Source organism: Piliocolobus tephrosceles, chromosome 21, assembly GCF_002776525.5.
Source record: "Piliocolobus tephrosceles isolate RC106 chromosome 21, ASM277652v3, whole genome shotgun sequence".
NCBI lineage: Eukaryota > Metazoa > Chordata > Mammalia > Primates > Cercopithecidae > Piliocolobus > Piliocolobus tephrosceles.
In genome coordinates this window covers 253,239-277,064 of record NC_045454.1, presented here as the reverse complement: position 1 = coordinate 277,064, position 23,826 = coordinate 253,239, and the positions used below count along the sequence as shown (strand labels likewise).

Here is a 23,826-nt window from a genome sequence, read left to right as displayed (position 1 = left end):
ACATGGGCCGGCCACCACGCCTGGCCAATTTTTGTATTGTTAGTAAAGACGGGGTTTCACCGTGTTGGCCAGGCTGGTCTCGAACTCCTGACCCCAAGTGATCTGCCCACCTCGGCCTCCCAAAGAGCTGGCGTTACAGGCGTGAGCCACCGCGCCCGGCCTTGGGAGACTGAGGTGGGAGAATCGCTTGAACCCAGGTGGTGGAGGTTACAGTGAGCCGAGATTGCACCACTGCACTCCAGCCTGGAAGACCAGAGTGAAACCCTGTCTCAAAAACAAAAACAAAAACAAAACAAAACAAATAAAACATAAACTCATGATTCCTTCTAGGGAGATACAGATGACAGCTGACACCAGAGAGCACATGTTATAAGAACACGTAACAACAGAGTGAGAAAGGCCCCACCGCAGGGGAATTACCCTCCCGGTCCATTCATCAGGTGAGGAAGTCGGGACCAGGAACAGTGGGGACACGAGGGGTGGCTTCAGTCAATAGTTCGCCCAGGAAGGAGGCCGGGTGCAGGGCCAGTGTTGGCGTCTCTACATATTCACACCCCCTGGACTGGGGACTCACACTCAGCCCCCCACACTGTGGTTCACAGACTCACACCCTAGCTGGCTGGGTGCAGCCCTCAGCCTTTCCCCTCCTGTTTCCTCTGGGAACTTTCTTTGGAAACTTCTCCTCTCTCTCTCTCTCTTTTTTTTTTTTGTAGAGATGAGGGTCTCACCACGTTGGCCAGGCTGGTCTCCAATGCCTGGGCTCACGAGATCCTGCTGCCTTGGACTCCCAAAGTGCTGGGATTACGGGCAAGAGCCCCTGCGCCCGGCCGGACTTTCTCTTTTTCATCTTCCCTGAGAAGTCTTGAGTCTCCGGATGGCTCGGGTTTTGATTGTACCTCCTGGGTTTTGAACTTTGTTAAATGCAACCCCAGGGAAAAATCATGCTCACACCTGGGAACCATGCCCTTGTCTGGTCTCGGAGTCTGGGTTTTAACAGCTCCCCAGGTGGTTCTTATTATTCTTACATTGGGGAAATACTGGGCTAGAAGGTGATGAGAGGGAGGAAGACAGGATTTGATGTGAGGCCCTTCTCCAAAGATGCTAGGAAGTGGTTCTTTTTCTTTTCTTTTCTTTTTCGAGATGGAGTCTCGTTCTATTGCCCAGGATGGAGTGCAATGGTGCAGTCTCGGCTCAGCACAACCTCCACCTCCCAGGTTCAAGTGATCCTCCTGCCTCAGCCTTCCAAGTAGCTGAGACTACAGGCGCAAGCCACCACGCCTGACTGATTTTTGTGTTTTTGTAGGGACAGGGTTTCGCTATGTGGCCTAGGCTAGTCTCGAACTCCTGAGCTGAAGTGATCAACCTACCTCAGCCTCCCAAAGTGCTTGGATCACAGGCGTGAGCCACCGTGCCTGGCCTGTTTTTGTTATTCATTTAATAATTTTTCTTGATAATGTTTGTTTTATTACAGGGTCTCGCTCTGTCACCCAGGCTGGAGTGCAGTTGTGCAATCACAGCTCACTGTGACCTCTACCTCCTGGGCCCAAGCAATCCTCCCGCCTCCCCCTCCCCCTCCGGAATCCCGTAGGATTACAGGTGTGGGCCGCCGAGCTGGCATGCTGTTATTAAGATTGTTTTTAACATTTCTCTTGAGCCCCAACCCACCAAATATTCCCCTCTGGCTAAGCAATGGCTGCTACCCATTTATCTATTGCAGCTTTGTCCTCTTTCTAGTCAGCCGTCCTGTAGATAAGATGTATTGAGATACTTATTCACAGAATCTGCCACTGGCACCACCCAATCCAGAAGTTTCTCTTCCTTTGACTCTGCCTGATATTGCTCAACTCCAAATCCTCCAGCAGGTTTTTTTTTTTTTTTTAGATGGAGTTTCTCTCTTGTTGCCCAGGCTTGGAGTGCAGTGGCACAATCTCAGCTCACCGCAACCTCCCCATCCCGGGTTCAAGCGATTCTCCTGTCTCAGCCTCCCCAGTAGCTGGGATTACAGGCATGTGCCACCATGCCTGGCTAATTTTGTATTTTTAATAGAGATGGGGTTTCTCCGTGTTTGTCAGTCTGGTCTCAAACTCCCAACCTCAGATGATCCACCCACCTCTGCCTCCCAAAGTGTTGGGATTATAGGCGTGAGCCACCACGCCCGGCCAGTAGGTTCTTTCTAACACACTCATGTTTATTTTATGTTTAAATGTCAATCTATTTATTTATTTTGAGACTGGTATATGAGACTGGCTAACTTTTATGTGTTTGGTAGAGACAAGGTTTTACCAGGTTGGCCAGGCTGGTCTCAAACTCCTGGGCTCAAGCCATCTGCCTGCTTCAGCCTCCCAAAGTGCTGGGATCACAGGCATGAGGAACATTGGCAGAGGACCAAGGTTCAAGGGGATGGAGATTCTCTGGTGGTTGTGAAATTGCATGAGAATACAGCCAGGGAGGTTTAGGACAGCTTGCTTTTTCTGAGAATTTTCTAGGAACTTGAGATTTTTAGGAATCTTGGGGTTGCAATCCAATTGACTCAACTCTCAGGAACGGAACGCTTCAGGTTCTCCACAGGGTGCTTTTGTGTTGCCAACCTCCAGGACTTGAGGAAGGGTTTGTGTTGATTCGAAAGGCTAGGTGGACCTGAACTATATGCCTAGACAGTTTGAATTTTAAGGACATTTTCTGGTCTTCCAAATATTCCAGCTGGTCCTCTGTGCTTTCTTTTTTTATTTTTATTAATTTAGTGTTTTATTTTTAACTTTTATTTTTTTTTGAGACAGATTCTTGCCTGTCGCCCAGGCTAGAGTGCAGTGGCACGATCTCCTCGGCTCACTGCAACCTCTGCCTCCCGAGTTCACGCCATTCTCCTGCCTCAGCCTCCCAAGTAGCTGGGATTACAGGCGCCCGCCACCACTCCCAGCTAATTTTAGTACTTTTAGTAGAGATGGGCTTCGCCGTGTTGGCCAGGCTGGTCCCAAACTCCTGACCTCAGGTGATCCACCTGCCTTGGCCTCCCAAAGTGCTGGGATTAGAGGCATGAGTCACTGCACCCTGCCAGGATGAGGCATATGAGGAGGGGCCCGGCACTTTCATGCCCTCCCCAGATATGCCACCCTCCAGGTACGTCCTCATGCTTAGCTGTCAGGGACCTCTTCTTTTTTTTCTTTTTTCTTTTTTTTGAGACGGAGTCTTGCTCTGTCACCCGGGCTGGAGTGCAGTGGCCGGATCTCAGCTCACTGCAAGCTCCGCCTCCTGGGTTGCCGCCATTCTCCTGCCTCAGCCTCCTGAGTAGCTGGGACTACAGGCGCCCGCCACCTCGCCCGGCTAGTTTTTTGCATTTTTAGTAGAGATGGGGTTTCCCCGTGTTAGCCAGGATGGTCTCGATCTCCTGACCTGGTGATCCGCCCGTCTCGGCCTCCCAAAGTGCTGGGATTACAGGCTTGAGCCACCGCGCCTGGCATGGGACCTCTTCAAACCCTGTCCTCCTGGGTTTGGATGGATGATTCCTTACCCAGACATGACTGATGAAACCATTGGCCAATGGTGATCAGCCTCACCCTCAGCTTCCTTCCCCTCCCGGAAGTTTGCCCTCTAATCCTACTGCGGTCTTTCCAGAGACCAGTCCCCATCCTAAAGCTATCGGTCAATATTAGCCTACAAAATACAAAAAGACAGCACTTTGGAGACTCCATGGAATTCTGGAGCTGCTTTCCAGGAAACGGGCATGAAGACCAACTACAAATGTCACACTATCACACACACACCATTACAACGTGTTGTCATTATCATCTCTTTTTTTTATATTTATCATCTCTCTCGACTTTGGAGAGAGGAACAGGCAGAAGATCCAGCATGGAAGCTTGGAGCACAAACTTGGGATTCCAAAATGGGGTAGAGGCAATATATATTAGGATCTTGGCAGCAGCCAAAATGGACTATTCTGTGGCCAGCGAAGTCATTTGCAGGGACCTTGAGGTTGGGGTACAGGATGAGCTGGAATGAAGGGACTCGTTGACCCGTGTACACCAGGCCGATCGGGTGAGCAGCACTGGGCAATCTGGGTAGTGTGTCTGCGTTTCTCGGGCTGACTCTGGTGGTGACCCCACCCTGTGGTGCTGGCGGTTGTGGAGTTTCTTGTTTTTGATGAATATGCTTGCATTTGGCTTTCTTGAGTTTTGCTCTGTGATTCTTGAACCAGACCTGAAGGGAAGAGAGAGAAGAGCTAGGGGTTGAGAATGGGGTGGAATTCAGAAGACTCGTCATTCTATTTTTTAAAAAGTTTTACTTTTTAATTTTTATTTTGTTAAACGTATTTTATTTATATTCTTTTTTTAACCTTTAAGTTTTTAACTTTTCTTTTTTTTCTTTTTCATTTTATTTTTATTTTTTGGCCCTTAAACTCTCCTATCCAAATATTTATTTATTTATTCTTATTATTATTTTAGATGGAGTCTCACTTTGTTGCCTAGGCTGGAGTTCAGTGGCACGATCTCGGCTCACGGGAACCTCCGCCTCCCGGATTCAAGTGATTCTTCTGCCTCAGCCTCCTGAGTAGCGGGGATTACAGGCTCACACCACTACGCCCGGCTACATTTTGTATTTTTAGTAGAGATGGGGTTTCACCCTGTGGGCCAGGCTGGTCTCGAACTCCTGACCTCATGATCCACCTGCCTTGGCCTCCCAAAGTGCTGGGATTGCAGGGGTTAGCCACCATACCCAGCCCGAGTTTTCCTTTTAGTTGCTAATACAAGTACTTGTAGGTGAGAACAGCTAGTGCCACAGCTTGGCCACTTATATCCTCTTTGTGGAACCCTTCTCAATCTGCTCCTAGGAAGGAGCAGAAATGAGAGATTCTGGGGACAGAAATTGAGACAGAGGTCAGAAAAACCAGAGCAGGGGACAGGAGAGCAAGGGGATGAGTTGTAGGGCTGCTCTGGGGCTCAGGCCAGCCAGCTGAGGCTCGTGGTCAAATCTGACCACCCCCTGCCTTTGTATCACCCATGCGCTAAGAATAGGCTTTACAGGCCGGGCGCGGTGGCTCAAGCCTGTAATCCCAGCACTTTGGGAGGCCGAGACGGGCGGATCACGAGGTCAGGAGATCGAGACCATCCTGGCTACCACGGTGAAACCCCGTCTCTACCAAAAAAATACAAAAAACTAGCCGGGCGAGGTGGCGGGCGCCTGTAGTCCCAGCTACTCCGGAGGCTGAGGCAGGAGAATGGCGAGAACCCAGGAGGCGGAGCTTGCAGTGAGCTGAGATCCGGCCACTGCACTCCAGCCTGGGCGACGGAGCAAGACTCCGTCTCAAAAAAAAAAAAAAAAAAAAAGAATAGGCTTTACATTTTAAAATGGTTGAGAAAAAACAAACACAATAAGAGTACTCATTTGTGTTGTAGGTGTGTTGGGACTGAAAGAAAAAAAGAGAAAAAATAAAAGAATACTACTGGCCGGGCACAGTGGCTCAGGCCGATAATCCCAGGACTCTGGGAGGCTGAGGTGGGTGGATCACTTGATTTCAGGAGTTTGAGTCCAGCCTGGGCAACATGACAAAACCCCATCTCTACAAAAAACACACAAATTAGCTGGGGCTGGTGGTACACACCAGTAATATCAGCTACTCGGGAGGCTGTAGTCCCACACACCTGTAGTCCCACCTACTTTGGAATCTGCGTGGAAGGATGGCTTCAGCCCAGGAACTCGAAGCTGCAGTGAGCTATGATCATGCCACTGCACTCCACCGTGGGCAAGAGTAACACTCTGTCTTTAAACAAAACAACACTATTTTGTAATGTGAAAATTGTATAAACTTCAGGCCAGGCGCAGTGGCTCATGCCTGTAATCCTGACAGTTTGGGAGGCCAAGGCAGGCGGATCACTTGAGACCAGGAGTTCAAGATCAGCCTCCTGGGCAACATAGCAAAATCCCATCTCTACCAAAAAAAAAAAAAAAAAAAATACAGCCGGGCACGGTGGCTCACACCTGTAATCTCAACACTTTGGGAGGCTGAGGGAGGCAGATCACCTGAAGTCAGGAGTTCAAGACCAGGCTGGCCAACTTGGTGAGACCCTGTCTCTACTAAAAATACAAAACATTAGGTGGGCGTGGTGGTGCACTCCTCTAATCCCAGCTACTACGGAAGCTGAGGCAGGAGAATTGCTTGAACCCGGGAGGTGGAGGTTGCAGTGAGCCGAGATCATGCCATTGCACTCCAGCCTGGGTGACAGAGTGTGAGACTCCATTTCAAAAAAAAAAATCAGCCAGGCATAGTAGTGTGCACCTGTAGTCCCAGATACGTGGGGAGCTGAGGTGGGAGGATTGCTTGAGCCCAGGAGGTCGAGACTGCCATAAGCTGTGATTGCACCACTGCACTCTGACCTGAGCAAAAGAGTTTCTGGGAACACAGATGGGCCTCTTGTTTACGTTGTCTGTGGCTGCCTTTGCACTGTGGTGGCATAGTTAAAATAGTTGCTAGAGAGGCAGTACGGCCCACAAAGCCTCAATTATTTACTAACTGGTCCTTTACTGGAAAAATTTTCCCATTCTTGCTCTGGGGCTTTGAAGAAAGGTTTCCGGGGATGCGGGTAGGAGAGCATGGGTTTGGGAAATATTGGCGATTGGAATGAGACCTCGGGAATTATCCTAGAGAGACTTTGAATTTAGATTAGATCAGGAAGGCAGTTTAGTGAGAAGAGGGATCATTTTCCAACCTGCAGTACTGTTGGGTGTATGTCTATTTTCGAGGCCATTTCTTTCTGAAGGCTGGGGTTTGGGTATGGGTTCTCATTGAACAAGATGTTCAGATCTTCCAGTTGCTTCTTAGTGAACATGGTTCGTTTCCTGTGTGAATGCATCTGGTCCTTGCCTTGAAAGAAAGGGAAAGAGACACAAATGGGAACTGCTAACAACTCCATTCTCAAAAGCCTGAACTTTCCTTTCCTTTCCACTGAGGTACACTGTGATGATCAAGTGACTGAGGCTCTGTCGCCCAGGCTGGAGTGCAGGGGCACAGTCTCAGCTCACTGCAACCTCCACCTCCTGAGTTCTAGCACTTCTCCTGCCTCAGCCTCCCGAGTAGCCGGGACTACAGGCACAATCACCACACGCGGATAATTTTTGTATTTTTAGTAGAGACAGGGTTTCACTATGTTGGTCAGGCTGGTCTTGAACTCCTGACCTCAGGTGATCCACCTGCCTCGGCCTCCCAAAGTGTTGGGATTACATGTGTGAGCCACCGTGCCCAGCCATGACTGAGGTTCTTAGATATTGAGACACTGCCAGCCTGGGGGGTGCCTCAGGCTGCAGTCCCAGTACTGTAGGAGGCTGAATCTGGAGGATCTGTCTTTTGTCCTTGTTTTTCCGAGCCTCGTTTGTCATTTTCGTAGGAAAGCATTGTTCCTTTCCCTCTTGGTTCCTCCATCCTTTTTTTCTGTCATCATTTAAATACGGGATCCCTTGCCAGGTGCGGTGGCTCATGCCTGTAATCCCAGCACTTTGGGAGGCCAGGTCGGGCGGATCACATCGGGTCATGAGTTCCAGACCAGCCTGGCTAGCATGGTGAAACCCCGTCTCTATTAAAAATACAAAAATTAGCCAGGTGCGGTGGCACATGCCTGCAATCCTAGCTACTCAGGGGGCTGAGGCAGGAGAGTCACCTGAACCCCAGAGGCAGAGGCTGCGGTGATCCAAGATTACGCCATTGCACTCCAGCCTGGGATAGAGGGAGACCCTGTCTCAAAAAAATAATAAATAAATAAATAAATAAATAAATAAGGGATCGCTTGTGCCTTACCTCTTGGGTTCTATTTTCTTTGTGTAGAAACAGGCAACTCAATCCAAGGTGAAATGGATGCACATGGTTTTATCCTTATCATTTATTCAATGTTTATTAAGTAAGGAAATCAGCAGAAAAATAACATCACTTTTCTCATGGATGTCACCTTTTACTTTCTTTTTCTGGAGACAGTGTACTGCTGTGTTGCCCAGTGGCATGATCACGGCTCACTTCAGCCTCAACCTCCCCAGGCTCAAGCGATCCTCTCACCTCAGCCTCCCGAGTAGCTGGAACTACAGGACACTGCCATGCCCGGCTAACTTTTGTATTTTTTGTAGAGATGATGTCTTGTTTTGTTGCCCAGGCTGGTCTTGAACTCCTGGGCTCAAGCGATCTGCCCGCCTTGGCCTCCCAAACTGCTGGGATTACAGGCACGAGCCACCGCATGCCTGACTCTAAAAGATCTGAATCAGATCATGCCTGAAAATGGTTTGGCAGCAACCCCAGAATCTAGTAAGTGCCCACGAACATGAGATTTCCACCTTGGCTAAGCCTATATTCTATCTAGGACCTAATCAGCCTCATAGGAATCAGATTCCCCTGAGCTCAAGAACAAGCATCGGGGTGGGAGGAATTAAGACACAACAAGAAGGGAGAATATTTGGGATTCGAAGGCAGAAATGGGCTTCCCTGCCTTTGCCCGTGCTGTTGGATGACAGCTGCGGCCGGTCACTGGGGCTCATGCCGGTCATCCCAGCACTTTGGGAGGCCGAGGCGGGCGGATCACATGAGGTCAGGGGTTTGAGACCAGCCTGGCCAACATGGTGAAACCCCCTCTGTTTAAAGATGCAAAAATTGGGCACAGTGGCTCACGCTTGTCATCCCAGCACTTTGGGAGGCTGAGGCAGGCGGATCACAAGGTCAGGAGTTTTGAGACCAGCCTGGTCAATATGGTGAAACCCTGTCTCTACTAAAAATACCAAAAAAAGTTAGCCAGGTATGGTGGTGCGTGCCTGTAATCCCGGCTACCCGGGAGGCTGGAGCAGGAGAATTGCTTGAACCTGGGAGGTGGAGGTTGCAGTGAGCCAAGATCACGCCACGGCACTCCAGCCTGAGTGACAGTCCATCTCAAAAAAAAAAAAAAACAAAAAAAAAACCAACAACAACAAAAACGATGACAGCCTCTGTGGGAAGTCCCCGCCACCCACGTGGACGAAGCACTGGCTTCAGCCACCTGGTCCCTCTGCCTTTTCCCGCCACCAGCTGCTTTCCACTTCTTCGCGTGTCTTGGCTTCGGTTCTCTTACCTTTACGCAGATCCTCTGAGCCTGGCATGTTTCAAGTCAGATGTGTGCCTGGGTTCAGGTCCAGGGATAAGAACCAGCAAAGATCAAATCCGGACTTAAATAGCTTCCTCCACAGCCACACCCGACTCCCACCTCCTCCACTTCTCTGCCCTGTTTGCCTCCAATATGATCCCTCGGTCCTCCAGAGCCCCCTGGAGTTCTCCCAATACTGTCATTTATTTAATATTGATTGAGCGACTCAAAGGCAAGTCCACAAACGAGCTCCACTAACACTCCTGGGAGCTGTTAAAATGCAGAAGCTTGGCCCACTCCAGACCTCCTGAGCAGAGGCTGCAATTTTTTCTTTTCTTTTCTTTTCTTTTTTTTTTTTTTGAGACAAAGTCCTGCTCTGTCACCCAGGCTACAGTGCAATGGCACCATCTTGGCTCACTGCAGCCTCTGCCTCCCGGGTTCAAGGGATTCTCATGTCTCAGCCTCCGGAATAGCTGGGATCACAGGCCTGTGCCACCATGCCTGACTAATTTTTGTATTTTTAGTAGAGATGGGATTTCCGCCATGTTGGCCAGGCTGGTCTTGAACTCCTGCCCTCGACGTTTCTGATCGGTTGGTCTGAGGTGGGATCTCATGATTTTCATACCTAACAAGTGCCCAGGTGACCAGGCTCCATAATGGGGACCGGGAATGTGATTGTGAATAGTAAAGTCCAGGTTTAAAGCCTTAAGGGGCTTTCAGGCAACTTACATATTCTTTAGTGGCTGATATATGTTTGGCATTGTCCTGCATATCCTGATTTAGTTAATTCACTCAGACATCATCTCATTTTTAAAATTTATTTACTTATCGATTTATTTTGAGATGGAGTCTCACTCTGTCGCCCAGGCTGGAGTGCAGTGGCACGATCTCGACTCACTGCAACCTCTGCCTCCCGGGTTCAAGCAATTCTCCTGCCTCAGCCTCCCCAGGAGCTGGGATTACAGGCGCCCACCACCAAGCCCAGCTAATTACACATGGCTCACACCTGTAATCCCAGCACTTTGTGAGGCCAAGGCAGGCGGGTCACCTGAGGTCAGGAGTTTGAGACCAGCCTGGCCAACATGGTGAAACCCTGTCTCTACTAAAAATACAAAAAATAGTTGGGCGTGGTGGCGGGCGCCTGTAATCCCAGCTACTTGGGAGGCTGACGCAGGAGAATTGCTTGAACCCGGGAGGCAGAGGTTGCAGTGAGCCGAGATCGTGCCACTGCACTCCAGCCAGGGTGACAGAGCAAGACTCCATCTCAAAATAAATAAAAAAAGAAAAAGCTGCAACATCTTTCAGATGCCCAGGCTCACACCATGTATACCTCTTATCTTGATGACAAGGGCAGTTTGAGTTCAGGTTCACAGAAGTGGCAGCTTTTCTTACCATTTCAATCCATTTGAATCTCAGTTCTGCACATATCTACTTGTGATAGTGGTTAGCCTTTGCATAAATGAGTTTGTAGCTACTTTTTTTTTTTTTTTTCTTTTTGAGACAGGGTCTTGCTAGGTCTCAAAAAACACAGCTGACTGCAGCCTCAACCTCCCGGGCTCAAGTGATCCTCCTACATTAGCCTCCCAAGTAGCCGTGACTACAAAGACCCAGGCCTAGGCTGGAGTGCAGTGGCAAAATCATAGCTCAGTGCAGCCTTAACCTCCTGGGCCTAAGTGATCCTCTCACCTAAGCCTCCTGAGTAACTGGGACTGCAGGTGCACACCACCATACCCAGCTTATTTTTGCATTTTTGTAGAGTTGGGATTTTGGCTAGACTAGTCTCAAAGTCTTAGGCTCAAACCATCCTCCCATCTCAGCCTCCCAAAGTGCTGGGATTAGTAAGAGAAAGGATCTTCCTGTGTTGCTCAGGCTGGAGGGCAGTGGTTATTCACAAGCTGATTTCACTACTGATCAGCACGATACTTTTTTTATTTTTTTGAGATGGAGTCTCACTCTGTGGCCCAGGCTGGAGCACAGTGGCGTGATCTCGGCTCACTGCAACCACCACGTCCTGGGTTCAAGCAATTCTCCTGCCTCAGCCTCCGGAATAGCTGGGATTACAGGCGCACACCACCACGCCCAGCTAATTTTTTTTTTTTTGGTATTTTTAGTAGAGACAGGGTTTCACCATGTTGGCAAGACTGGTCTTTTTTTTTTTTTTTTTTTGAGACGGAGTCTCACTCTGTCGCCCAGGCTGGAGTGCAGTGGCGCCATCTCGGCTCACTGCAAGCTCCGCCTCCCGGGTTCCCGCCATTCTCCTGCCTCAGCCTCCCGAGTAGCTGGGACTACAGGCGCCGCCACCACGACTGGCTAGTTTTTTGTATTTTTTAGTAGAGACGGGGTTTCACCGTGTTAGCCAGGATGGTCTTGATCTCCTGACCTCGTGATCCACCCGTCTCGGCCTCCCAAAGTGCTGGGATTACAGGCTTGAGCCACCGCGCCCGGCCGACTGGTCTTGAACTCCTGACCTCAGGTGATCCGCCCGCCTCGGCCCCCCAAAGTGCTGGGATTACAGGCGTGAGCCACCGTGCCCGGCCAGCATGTAAGTTTTGACCTGCTCCATTTTCAACCTAGATAATTTCCCCACTTCTTAGGCAACCTGATGGGAGGTCACCATTCTGATGCCGAACTTAGTGTGGACGCCCAGTTGGCCGAGCACATTACAGCCTAGAACTCCTGGACTCAAGCCATCCTCCCGCCTCAGTCTCCCAAGTCGCCAGATATGGTCCCCCTTGCCTTTTTTCTTTTCATCAGTGCTCTGCAGGGTTCCAGCTGGAAAAGGAGTGAAAATACTTTAGAAATAGTACTTCTAGAAAGTTCACTTCTTCTGCCTACATTGTTGCCTACTTTTTGTCTTGGGTTTAGTCATCCCGCCACTTCAACTAACGTTTCGGCTGTAAACAAATAATAATGGCTGGTCCAAGTGCAGTGATGTTTACAAATAATTGATCACAACCAGTTACAAATTTCAGCATTCCTTCCCCACTCCACCGCTTTGCTTGACTAGCCTAAAATCATCATCATCATCATCATCACGCCACAAAACGCCATTCTCTTTGGGTACACCATTAATCTGCACAAAAAATAAGATGTCTGCCAATAATGAACAGTACATCTTTTTTTTTTTTTTTAGACCAAGTCTCACTCTTGTCCCTCAGGCTGGAGTGCAATGGCATAATCAGCTCACTGCAACCTCCGCCTCCCGGGTTCAAGCCATTCTCCTGCCTCAGCCTCCCGAGTAGCTGGGATTACAGGCACCTGCCACCACACTCAGCTAATTTTTGTATTTTTTAAAGAGATGGGGTTTCACCATGTTGGCCAGGCTGGTCTCAAACTCCTGACTTCACGTGATCTACCCACCTCAGCCTCCCGAAGTGCTGGGATTATAGGCGTGAGCCACCGCACCCGGCCTGATAAACGGTCTATCTTTAGATGTGAATAAGACATACCAAGCAACAATTTTAAGCCACATTTTTATCTTGTGATAGTGTCAGAAACCAATTTAAAAAGAGCCAGTAATCTGCCATCTGTTTCTCTGGATTTGTCTTTTCCAGGTATTTCATTAAAAAATAATTACAGGCCGGACGCAGTGGCTCACACCTGTAATCCCAGCAGTTTGGGAGGACAAGAAGGGAGGATCGCTTGAGCCCAGGTGACCAGCTTTTCAAAAACTAAAATAAAATGACATTGTACAATATGTGACCTTTTGTGTGCTGGTTTCTTTTACTGAGCATGTTGTTTTCAAGGTTCATCCTCATGGTATAATGTGTCAGTATCTCATTCCTCTTTTTTTTTTTTTTTTTTTTTTGAGACCGAGTCTTGCTCTGTTGCCCAGGCAGGAGTGCAGTGGCAGGATCTCAACTCACTGCAACCTCTCTGCCTCCCAGATTCAAGTGATTCTCATGCCTTAGTCTCCTGAGTAGCTGGGATTACAGGCGTGCACTAACACGCCTGGCTAAATTTTATATTTTTAGTAGAGACCTGGTTTTACCATGTTGGCCAGGCTGGTCTCCAACTCCTGGCCTCAAGTGATCTGCCTGCCTGGGCCTCCCAAAGTGCTGAGATTACTGGTTTGAGCCACCGCACTGGGCCCCTTTTTACAGCTGAATTATTTTCCATTGTATAAATAAACCAATTTGTTTAATCCATTCATTTGTGGATGGACAGGCTGGGCGGAGGAGGGAGTGGGGAATACCTGCTTATGGGACTTTATTTTGGAGTTAGGAAAATGTTTTGGGGCCAGGCACGGTGGCTCACATCTGTAATTCCAGCACATTGAGAGGCCGAGGCGGGTGGCTCACCTGAGGTCAGGAATTTGAGACCAGCCTGACCCAACATGGAGAAACCTCATCTCTACAAAAAATACAAAATGAGCCGTGCGTGGTGGCACACGCCTGTCATCCCAGCTACTCGGGAAGCTGAGGCAGGAGAATCGCTTGAACCCAGGAGGCAGAGGTGGCGGTGAACGGAGATTGTTCCATCGCACTCCTGCCCGGGCAACAAGAGTGAAACTCTGTCTCAAAAACAACAAGTTTTGTAACTACCTAGAAGTGGTGGTTGCACAACCTTGTGATTACTAAATGCCACCAAACCACTTATTTTTAAATGGTTAATTATATGTTATTCGTATGTCACCACAATTAGAAAAAGAACACTAAGAAGTGTAAAAGTTCAGTTATTGGAGCTACAAAGGCCTGCTTTCCCTCATGCTGGTACCATTAGTCCAAAGATGCTAAACCTACAGACTGCTTATTATTTTTATTTTTATTCTTTTTGAGACAGGGTCTTGCTCTGTTGCTAGGCTAGAGTACAGTGACGTTTTATTTTATTTTATTTTATTTTATTTTATTTTATTTTAGGTTTCAGAGACAGGGTCTCACTGTGTTGCCCAGGCTGATCTCAACCTCTGGGATCAAGTAATCCTCCCACCTCAGCCCCCCAAATCACTGGGATTACAGGCGTGGGCCACTGCACCCAGCAAGTTCGCTTACGTGTATCTTAACCCCTTATCCTGGGTTAAAGGTAGGGCCAGCTACTGTATGTTGACATCAGAACAGCCCAAGTGCTTGCTTTAGACATTTTCTTTTTTTTTTTTATTTTTGAGATGGAGTCTTACTCTGTTGCCCAGGCTGGAGTTCAGTGGCTTGATCTCAGCTCACTGCAACCTCTGCCTCCCGGATTCAAGCAATTCTCCTGCCTCAGCCTCCTGAATAGCTGGGGTTACAGGCACACACCACCATGCCCAGGTAATTTTTGTATTTGCCATGTTGACCAGATTGGTCTTGAACTCCTGACTGCAGACTCCTGACTGCCAAAAACTTTTTGTGTTAAAAAAAATATATCTTGGCTGGGTACGGCGGCTCACATCTGTACTCCCAGCACTTTGGGAGGCCGAGGTGGGGAGATTGCTTGCAGTCAGGAGTTTGAGACCAACGTGGCCAACATGGCGAAACCCCGTCTGTACTAAAAAAGTACAAAATTTAGCCAGGCGTGGTGGTAGGCACCTGTGATCCCAGCTACTGGTGAGGCTGAGGCAGGAGAATTGCTTGAACCCAGGAGGCAGAGGTTGCAGTTAGCTGAGATCACACCATTGCACTCCAGCCTGGGCAATAAGAGTAAAACTCTGTCTCAAAAGAAAAGAAAAAAAAAAAAGAAGAAAGAAAAACATCTCTCCTTTCCAAGTCCTTCTCCAGGAGTTCTTCCCCTCCTTTCCTGTTGTGAGAGGCCTCAGTATATTAATTAAATGTTCTCAGTAATGCTCACTGGAGTCTGAGAAAGCACACCTCAAGGATAAGCCTGTTTTTAAGGAGAGAAAAGAAGACTTGAAAGAACAAAATTTACAAATCTTAGTGGTGGTTTTCAACCTCAGCTGCATATTATCCTTCTCAGGATTATAAGAACATGCCTGCGGCTTCACTCCAGGCTCAGTCCACTTGAATCTCTGCGGGTGGAGTCTAAGTACGAGGATTTGTAAATAATCCTTCTAGTGCGCAAATAGGGCTGGAAACCGCTGCCTCTGTTGCCATGTTTAGAGGGATTACATTGGTGTCCTAAGGAATCACCTTGGAGGCTAAGTCAAGATGTGCAACAGTGGGGCCAGGAGCAGTCAACCCCAGCACTCTGGGAGGTCGAGGCAGGCAGATCACCTGAGGTCGGGAGTTCAAGAGCAGCCTGGGCAACATAGTGAAACCCTGACTCTACTAGAAATACAAAAAAAAATTAGCCGGGCATGGTGGCAGGCGCCTATAATCCCAGCTTCTCGGGAGGCTGAGGCACCAGAATTGTTTGAGCCCTGGAGGTAGTGGCTGCAGTAAGCCAAGATGCGGTGCCCCTGCACCCCAGCCTGGGAGACAGGGTAAAAAGATGTCGAACAGAGTGCTTGAGACAGCGCCCATGAGAGCCTCATGACTAAGACTCATTGCCAAACCGGAAGGCCAGTTCTGGGAAGGAGCCTGGCCACCACTCCCAGAATATCACTGGGATTAATATGATCTGTGCCTGGGGCGCAATCTCTAATCTTTTTTTCTTTTTGGAGATAGGGTCTCTCTCTCTGTCTCCCAGGCTGAAGTGCAGTGGTGTGATCTCAGCTCACTGCAGCCTTGACCTCCTGGGCGCAAGCGATCAGCCTCCTAAGTAGGTAGCTGGGACTAGGGTGCCTGCCACCATGCACAGCTAATTAAAAAGTTCTTTTTGGACCGGGTGCAGTGGCTCACGCTGTAATCCCAGCACTACAGGAGGCTGAGGCGGGCGGATCACCTGAGGTCAGGAGTTCCAGACCAGCCTGGCCAACATGGTGAAACCCCATCTCTACTAAACATACAAAAATTAGCCGGGCGTGGTGGCACGCACCTGTAGCCCCAGCTGCTCGGGAGTCTGAGGCAGGAGAATGGCTTGAACCTGGAAGGTGAAGGTTGCAGTGAGCCGAGATCATACCATTGCCTTCCAGCCTGGGCAACACGGTGAGACTCCCTCTCAAAAATAAAAAAGAATTATGAGAAGAGGCAGAGGCATGCGATCTCTGCGTCTTATGTTGATATTCTCCAGGGAGTGCTCACCACAGAGAAGATCCTGAGCAACCAGGAGAGAGGGTGCCTTGTGCAGTGGGCATCACTGAGGCTCTGTCCTCAGACCACTGCTTGTGTAATGCACCCATGAACAGAGGCTCCGTAGCAGGGTAGCAGGAGAAGAGATGAAGCATGTGCCTGACAGCATGAACTGTCTCTCACGAAAGCTGAGCTCATTATCACAGCCTGGGAGTTTCTGGCCATGATTAGGGTCAGACATGCTGGCTTATGCCTGTGATAAGAGTACTAGTGAGAGGCCGAGGCGGGAGGATCGCTTGAGGCCAGGAGTTTGAGATGAGTCTGGGCAAAAAAGCCAAATCCTGTCTCTACAAAACAAATTTTTTTAATTAGCCAGGCATGGAGGCACACGCCTATAGTCCTAGTACTCCAGAGGCTAAGGCAGGAGGATCGCTTGAGCCCAGAAGGTTGAGCTATGGTGGTGCCACTGCACTATAGGCTGGGTGACAGAGCAAGACCCTATCTCCAGAAAAAAAAAAAGGGCCCATGATGAGACCCTGATATGCTATTGCCCTTTAAGGGGAATGACTGACTAGTTAGTGGTAAGTTGATTACGTTCGATCCTTTTCCCTGGAGCGGGCAGTGGTGGAGGTGATTGATTTGTGCTTCCTGTTTCTGTGGCCACACCACCCGGAACACGCCCAATCTTGTCTGATTTGTACTTCCTGGAATTGATGTGTTTTCTTTCTCTCTCTCTCTTTTTTTTTTTTTTTTTTTTTTTTTTAGTTACTGTCGCCCAGGCTGGAGAGCAATGGCCTGATCTCAGCTCACTGCAATGTCCCCCTCCCAGGTTCAAGCGATTCTCCTGCCTTAGCCTACTGAGTAGGTGTAAGCCACCAGGCCCAGACATTTTCTAACATCCTTGTAATCCCAGCACTTTGGGAAGCCAAGGCAGGCGGATCACTTGTGGCCAAGAGTTCAAGACCAACCTGGCCAACATGGTGAAACTCTGTCTCTACTAAAAATACAAAACAAAAGGCCGGGCGCGGTGGCTCACGCCTGTAATCCCAGCTACTCGGAAGGCTGAGGTAAAAGAATGGTTTGAAACTGGGAGGCCTCAGTGAACCAAGGTTGCAGTGAGCCAAGATCAGGCCACTGCACTCTAGCCTGGGCAACAGGGTGAGACTCTGTCTCAAAAAAACAAAAAACAGGCCGGGCGCGGTGGCTCAAGCCTGTAATCCTAGCACTTTGGGAGGCCGAGACGGGCGGATCACAAGGTCAGGAGATCGAGACCACCCTGGCTAATACGGTGAAACCCCGTCTCTACTAAAAAAAACAAAAACCAACCCGGCGAGGTGGCGGGCGCCTGTAGTCCCAGCTACTCCGGAGGCTGAGGCAGGAGAATAGCGGGAACCCGGGAGGCAGAGCTTGCAGTGAGCTGAGATCCAGCCACTGCACTCCAGCCTGGGCGATAGAGCGAGACTCCGTCTCAAAAAAAAAAAAAAAAACAAAAAAAACAAAAAACAAAACAAAAATACAGCTGGGCATGGTGGCTCCTGTGCCTGTAATCCCAGCCCTTCGGGAGGCCAAGGAGGGTGGATCACCTGAGGCCAGGAGTTCGCGACCAGCCTGGGCAACATGGCAAAACCCCATCTCTACTAAAAAAGTACAAAAATTAGCTGGGCATGGTGGTAGGCACCTGTGGTCCCAGCTACTCAGGAGGCTGAGGCAGAAGAATCACTTGAACCCGGGAGGCAGAGGTTGCAGTGAGTCGAGATTGCGCCACTGCACTCCAGCCTGGGCGACAGAGGAAGACTCTGTCTCAAAAAAAAAAAAAGTACAACAATCAGTGCATTAATATGAAATACACTCTTTACATCACATATTTATTATCTTACACAGAAATAGCTGCCATCATGGGATAACATAATGGTTATTTTTTATTTTTATGTATTTATTTATTTTTTGAGATGGAGTTTCGCTCTTGTCACCCAGGCTGGAGTGCAATGGCGCAATCTTGGCTCACAGCAACCTCCACCTCCTGGGTTCAAGAGATTCTCCTTCCTCAGCCTCCTGGGTAGCTGGGATTACAGGTGCCTGCCATCACACCCAGCTAATTTTGTATTTTCAGTAGAGATGGGGTTTCACCATGTTGGCCGGGCTGGTCTCAAACTCCTGACCTCAGGTAATTCACTTACCTTGACAAGTGTAATCCCAAAGAGTTGGGATTACAGGTGTGAGCCACTGTGCCAGGTCAGGAATGGCTTTTTTTTTTTTTTTTTGAGATGGCATTTCACTCTTATTGCACAGGCTGGAGTGCAATGGTGTGGTCCCTGCTCACCGCAACCTCTGCCTCCCAGATTCAAGTGATTCTCCTGCCTCAGCTTCCCAAGTAGCTGGGATTACAGGCATGTGCCACCACGCCCAGATAATTTTGTATTTTTAGTAGAAATGGGGTTTCTCCATGTTGGTCAGGCTGGTCTCGAACTCCCAACCTCAGGTGATCACCTGCCCTCCTCAGCCTCCTGTAGCTGGGATTACAGGTGCCTGCCATCACACCCAGCTAATTTTGTATTTTTAGTAGAGACAGGGTTTCACCATGTTGGCCAGGCTGGTCTCAAACTCCTGACCTCAGGTAATTCACTTACCTTGGCAAGTGTAATCCCAATGTATTGGGATTACAAGCGTGAGCCACTTCGCCCAGCCAGGAATGGCTTTCTATTTATTTATTTATTTTTGAGATGGAGTCTCGCTCTGTTGCCCAGGCTGGAGTGCAGTGACGTGATCTTGGCTCACTGCAATCTCTGCCTCCCGGGTTCATGCCATTCTCCTGCCCTCAGCTTCCTGAGTAGCTGGGACTACAGGCGCCCGCCACCACACCCAGGTAATTTTTCATATTTTTAGTAGAGACAGGGTTTCACCATGTTAGCCAGGATGGTCTTAATCTCCTGACCTCACGATCTGCCCACCTCGGCCTCCCAAAGTGCTGGGATTACAGGCGTGAGCCAGCACACCCGGCCCAGGAATGGCTTTTTTAAGGACTCAACTGAAGTGTCATCTCAGGTATAACGTCCCATGGGGTTGGGGTGCTGTCCTCTAAGATGCAGTATCTGCTTATAACCAACAGTCAGTATAAGGGGCTGTGACCCTAGTAATTAGAATACACAGGTGTAGCTCCCAGGCAGTGAAATAGAATGGGCATTTATCAATACCCTGTCTAGGGACCCACTTGAAGAAACTGTGCTTCTTGTCGTCAAACCTTATCTGGCACGACGTCTTCATTCTGGAAGGGGGAACACTTCCACCAAGAAACACAGTAAGGTTTTCTGCCTGGTGACTTTGGGCTCTACAGGCTGATTAAGCACTGGGCAGAGAAACAAGGTGGTTGGCTGGCATGGCATGGAGAATGAACCATGAGCATTATGAAGAGGCTGGGTTGCTGCTGCATATTGGGGCAGGAAGGTTCTTGTCTGGAACTCAAAGAATTCCCTATGACCAACAGGAAATTGCACAACCACAGCCCAGTAACAGTACAGTAACTGAGATAAAACCAAGGGATGGTGGAATAAGACTCTTAATAAGACGAAGTCTCACGATGTTACCTAGGCTGATCTTACACTTCTGGGCTCAAGTGATCTTTCTGCCTCAACCTCCCAAAATGCTGGGATTATAGGCATGAGCCACCATGCCCAGCCCCTCTCTTTCTCTGATAACTAAGTATGTGACACTGACATTTTCCAGCAGCTCATGCTCATAAACCCCTAAACTCCTTGTTTACGGCAAGACATTAAGAAAGAACAAGTATATCCTGCTGAAAGCATCTCACGGATAAGAATCTCTGGTTGTTTTCCTCTAATAAATACCATGAGATCTGATTATGGCATGTTTACAAAGAAGTTTGACCAAGGGATGTCTCCTCAGACATCACCAGGTTGGGAGAAAGAATGGATTATAGACTAGTTAACCTTTTCCTTCCTAGCAACCCGGGACTCAGATTTTTCAGAAACAAAGGCCTGCGTCACCGCAGCAGACAAATGAGTTACACAAAATGAAGCACTGGCCCACCATGAGGAAATGTAGAAGACGTGGGGGAAACAGATGAGTATCAGTAATGGTTTGGGGGGGCCACATAACAATGAGGATTGTAGTTTGCTCTGGTAAACATTATTGTATTGAAAATTTTAAATAGCTATAGCAGTATACAAATGCATGCCCAAGAATGTTCAGAAAATAATTCTTTTCTAGGAAAGATTGCCTTTTATATTTTTTTTGGAACAGAGTCTCGCTCTGTTTCCCAGGGTGGAGTGCAGTGGCGCGATCTTGGCTCACTACAACCTCTACCTCCAGGTTCAACCGATTCTCCTGCCTCAACCCCCTCCCAGCAGCTGGGATTACAGGTGCTGACCATGCCCAGCTAATGATTTTATTAGACAGCGTTTCACCATGTTGGCCAGGCTGGTCTGGAACTTCTGACCTCAAGTGATCAGCCCGCCTCGGCCTCCCAAAAGTGCCAGGATTATAGACGTGAGCCACCATGCCTGGCCTGTATTGAAAATTTTATATAGATCGTGGCTGAATCTTTCCTTAAAGGCTTAGTGGCTAAATGAACTTCCATATAGAAATGAGACTGGGTGCAGTGGCTCGTGCCTGTAATCCCAGCACTGTGGGAGCCACAGGTGGGAGGATTATTTGAGGCCAGGAGTTCAAGACCAATCTGAGCAACATAGCAAGCCCTTGCCTCTACAAAAAATAAAAAAATTAGTGGGGTACTGTGGCAGGCAACTGTAGTCCCAGCTACTCCAGAGGCTGAGGCAGGAGGATTGCTTGAACCCAGGGGGTTGAAACTTTAGTGAACCTTGATTGTGCCCCTGCACTCCAGCCTAGGTGACACAGTGAGACCTTGTATCTGAAAATAAATGAAAAATAAAAAAAATATGGAAATGAGCATTTTCAAGAAGCACAAGGATTGTGCAGTAGCAGATGCCCATATTATACTCTCTTGTACACCTCTAATTTTAACCTGAGCCTCACTGTTCAGTCTCATGAACGCAGAGACTCACTTGATTCTACCATACTCTCACCTCACGCACGTGCCATACATCTTTTAGTATTCTGCTCTGGGGTCCTTTCCGATGTCATTTATCCCACAGAAAATAGCTTTGGCAGTCCGGGCATGGTGGCCCACGCCTGTAATCCCAGCACTTTGGGTGGCTGAGGTGAGTGGATCACCTGAAGTCAGGAATTCGAGACCAGCCTGGGCAACAAGGTGAAACCCCATCTCTATGAAAAACACAACATTTAGAGATCATGCCACTGCACTCCAGCCTGGACAACAGAGTGAGACTTGGTCTCAAAACAACAACAACAAAAAATTAAAAATGGAAAATAGCTTGGCCAGGCGGGGTGGCTCACACTTGTAATCTCAGCACTTTGGGAGGTCAAGGCAGACAGATCACTTGAGGCCAGGAGTTTGAGACCAGCCTGATCAACATGGTGAAACCCCATCTGTACCCAAAAATGCGAAAAATTAGCCGGGCATAGTGGCACATGTCTGTAATCCTAGCTACTTAAGAGGCTGAGGCAGGAGAACCTCTTGAACCCAGGAGGCAGAGGTAGCAGTGAGCCAAGATCGCACCACTGCACTACAGCTTGGGGGACAGAGTGAGACCATGTCTAAAGAAGAAAATAGGCTGGGCGCGATGGCTCACGCCTGTAATCCCAGAACTTTGGGAGGCCAAGGCGGGTGGATCACGAGGTCAGGAGATCAAGACCATCCTGGCTAACACAGTGAAACCCCGTCTCTATTAAAAATATGAAAAATTAGCCGGGCGTGGTGGCGGGCGCCTGTAGTCCCAGCTAGGGAGGCTGAGGCAGGAGAATGGCGTGAACCCAGGAGGCGGAGCTTGCAGTGAGCCGAGATCACGCCACTGTACTCCAGCCTGGGGGACAGAGTGAGACCCTGTCTGAAGAAGAAAACAGCTTTGAATTGCAGGAAGTCAACATGTCTCAGGGAAACCCTCAGGCAATGTGGGCTGAAATTAGGCACGTAAATGTCCCAGCCTTTCATCTCTGTGGCAGGGGATGAGGCTTTCATCTCTGTGGCAGGGGATGAGGCAAGGGATGATATGAGGTAGCGTAAACAGTCTTCAACAGGCTTCAAAGGAATCAAGCCTTCATTGCCCTCTTCACAGGCTTCAGCAACTTATCCTTTCTTCTTTTTTTTTTTTTTGAGATAGAGTTTCACTCTGTCACCCAGGCTGGAGTGCGGTGGCATGATCTCAGCTTGCCGCAACCTCCGCCTCCCAGGTTCAAGCAATTCTCCTGCCTTTGCCTTCTGAGTAGCTAGGACCACAAGCCTCTGTCACCAGGCCTAGCTAAGTTTTTCTGCTTTTTTTTTTTTTTTTTTTTTGAGATGAAGTTTCGCTCTTGTCACCCAGGCTGGAGTGTGGAGTGCAATGGTGTGATCTTGGCTCACCGCAACCTACCTACGTCTCCCACGTTCAAGCGATTCTCCTGCCTCAGCATCCCGAGTAGCTGGGATTACAGGCATGTGCCACCACGCCTGGCTAATTTTTGTATTTTTAGTAGAGTCGGGGTTTCTCCATGTTGGTCAGGCTGGTCTCCAACTCCTGACCGCAGGTGATCTGCCCATCGTGGCCTCAGAAAGTGCTAGGATTACAGGCGTGAGCCACTGCACCCAGCCTTTTTTCTGTATTTTTAGTAGAGACAGAGTTTCTCCATGTTGGCCAGGCTGGTCTCGAACTCCCGACCTTGTGATCTGCCCACCTCGAATTCCCAAAGTGCTGGGATTACAGGCGTGAGCCACCGCACCCGGCATCAACATGTCCTTAGATAAGGTGTTGGATCCTCATCCTTCCCTGTTTTACTCTCCCTGCTACCTCCCTCTTGGTTTAGGATCACATTCTAAATAAACCTCTGGAACTCAAGCCTTTATATCAGTGTCTGCTTTAAAGAACCCAAATTAAGTCAGTGTCATTCTGATCAACAGAATGGAGGTAGAGATGCCATCAATGGGCACATAAAAAGGACATGAAAGTGAAAGATCTCCATTTCCCTAGAAAAGATGAATCTGTTACAAGGATAAAAGACTACTGGCCGGGCACGGTGGCTCACGTCTGTAATCCCAGCACTTTGGGAGGCTGAGGCGGGTGGATCACCTGAGGTCAGGAGTTCAAGACCAGCCTGATCAACATGGCAAAACCCCATCTCTGCTAAAAATGCAAAGTTATCTGGGTTTGGTGGCGCATGACTATAATCCCAGCTACTCGGAGGCTGAGGTAGGAGAATCGCTTGAACCTGGGAGGTGGAGGCTGCAGTGAGCCAAGATCGTGCTGCTGCACTCCAGCCTGGGTAACAGAGCAAGACTCTGTCAAAAAAAAAAAAAAAAAAATCTGGAGGCAATATGAATAATTTCCATTTTTCTATCTCTGAGTCTTTAGGACTTTTTTTTTTTTTTGAGATGGGGTCTTGCTATGTTGCCCAGACTGGTCTCCAACTCCTTGAACTCCTTGGTTCAAGCAATCCACCTGCCTTGGCATCCCAAAGTGCTAGGATTACAGGCATGAGCTACCATGACCACAGTAGTATTTTTTGTTTGTTTTGTTTTTTCTTATTTTGTTTTTTAATTACAAAAAGTATTTATTTCTGCTCCTTTCTTTTTTTTTTTTTTTTTTTTTTTTTTTTTTTTTTTTTTTTTT

The 23,826-nt window shown here is 48.6% G+C and overlaps 1 protein-coding gene and 1 pseudogene across 1 annotated transcript; both read right to left on the bottom strand.

The window, feature by feature from the left end:
- Positions 1-3,792: 3,792 nt before the first annotated feature.
- Positions 3,793-9,153, bottom strand: DPRX (divergent-paired related homeobox). Its single transcript, XM_023197594.1, has 3 exons — positions 9,075-9,153; positions 6,705-6,859; positions 3,793-4,197 (listed from the first exon to the last, which is right to left on the bottom strand). Exons 1-3 carry the CDS (start codon positions 9,100-9,102, stop codon positions 3,805-3,807), a joined length of 576 nt encoding a protein of 191 aa, XP_023053362.1. The 5' UTR covers positions 9,103-9,153; the 3' UTR covers positions 3,793-3,804.
- Positions 9,154-17,523: 8,370 nt separating this feature from the next.
- Positions 17,524-23,826, bottom strand: part of LOC111530390 — a 10,338-nt pseudogene continuing 4,035 nt past the window's right edge.

Coding starts and splice junctions, on each gene's coding strand:
- DPRX (XM_023197594.1), bottom strand. CDS start 9,102: ATGCCAGGCTCAGAGGATCTGCGTAAAG. Junction 6,860..9,074: donor CTCAGAGGATCTGCGTAAAG/GTAAGAGAACCG, acceptor CTTTCTTTCAAG/GCAAGGACCAGATGCATTCA. Junction 4,198..6,704: donor TACACCCAACAGTACTGCAG/GTTGGAAAATGA, acceptor TCTTCCCTTCAG/GTCTGGTTCAAGAATCACAG.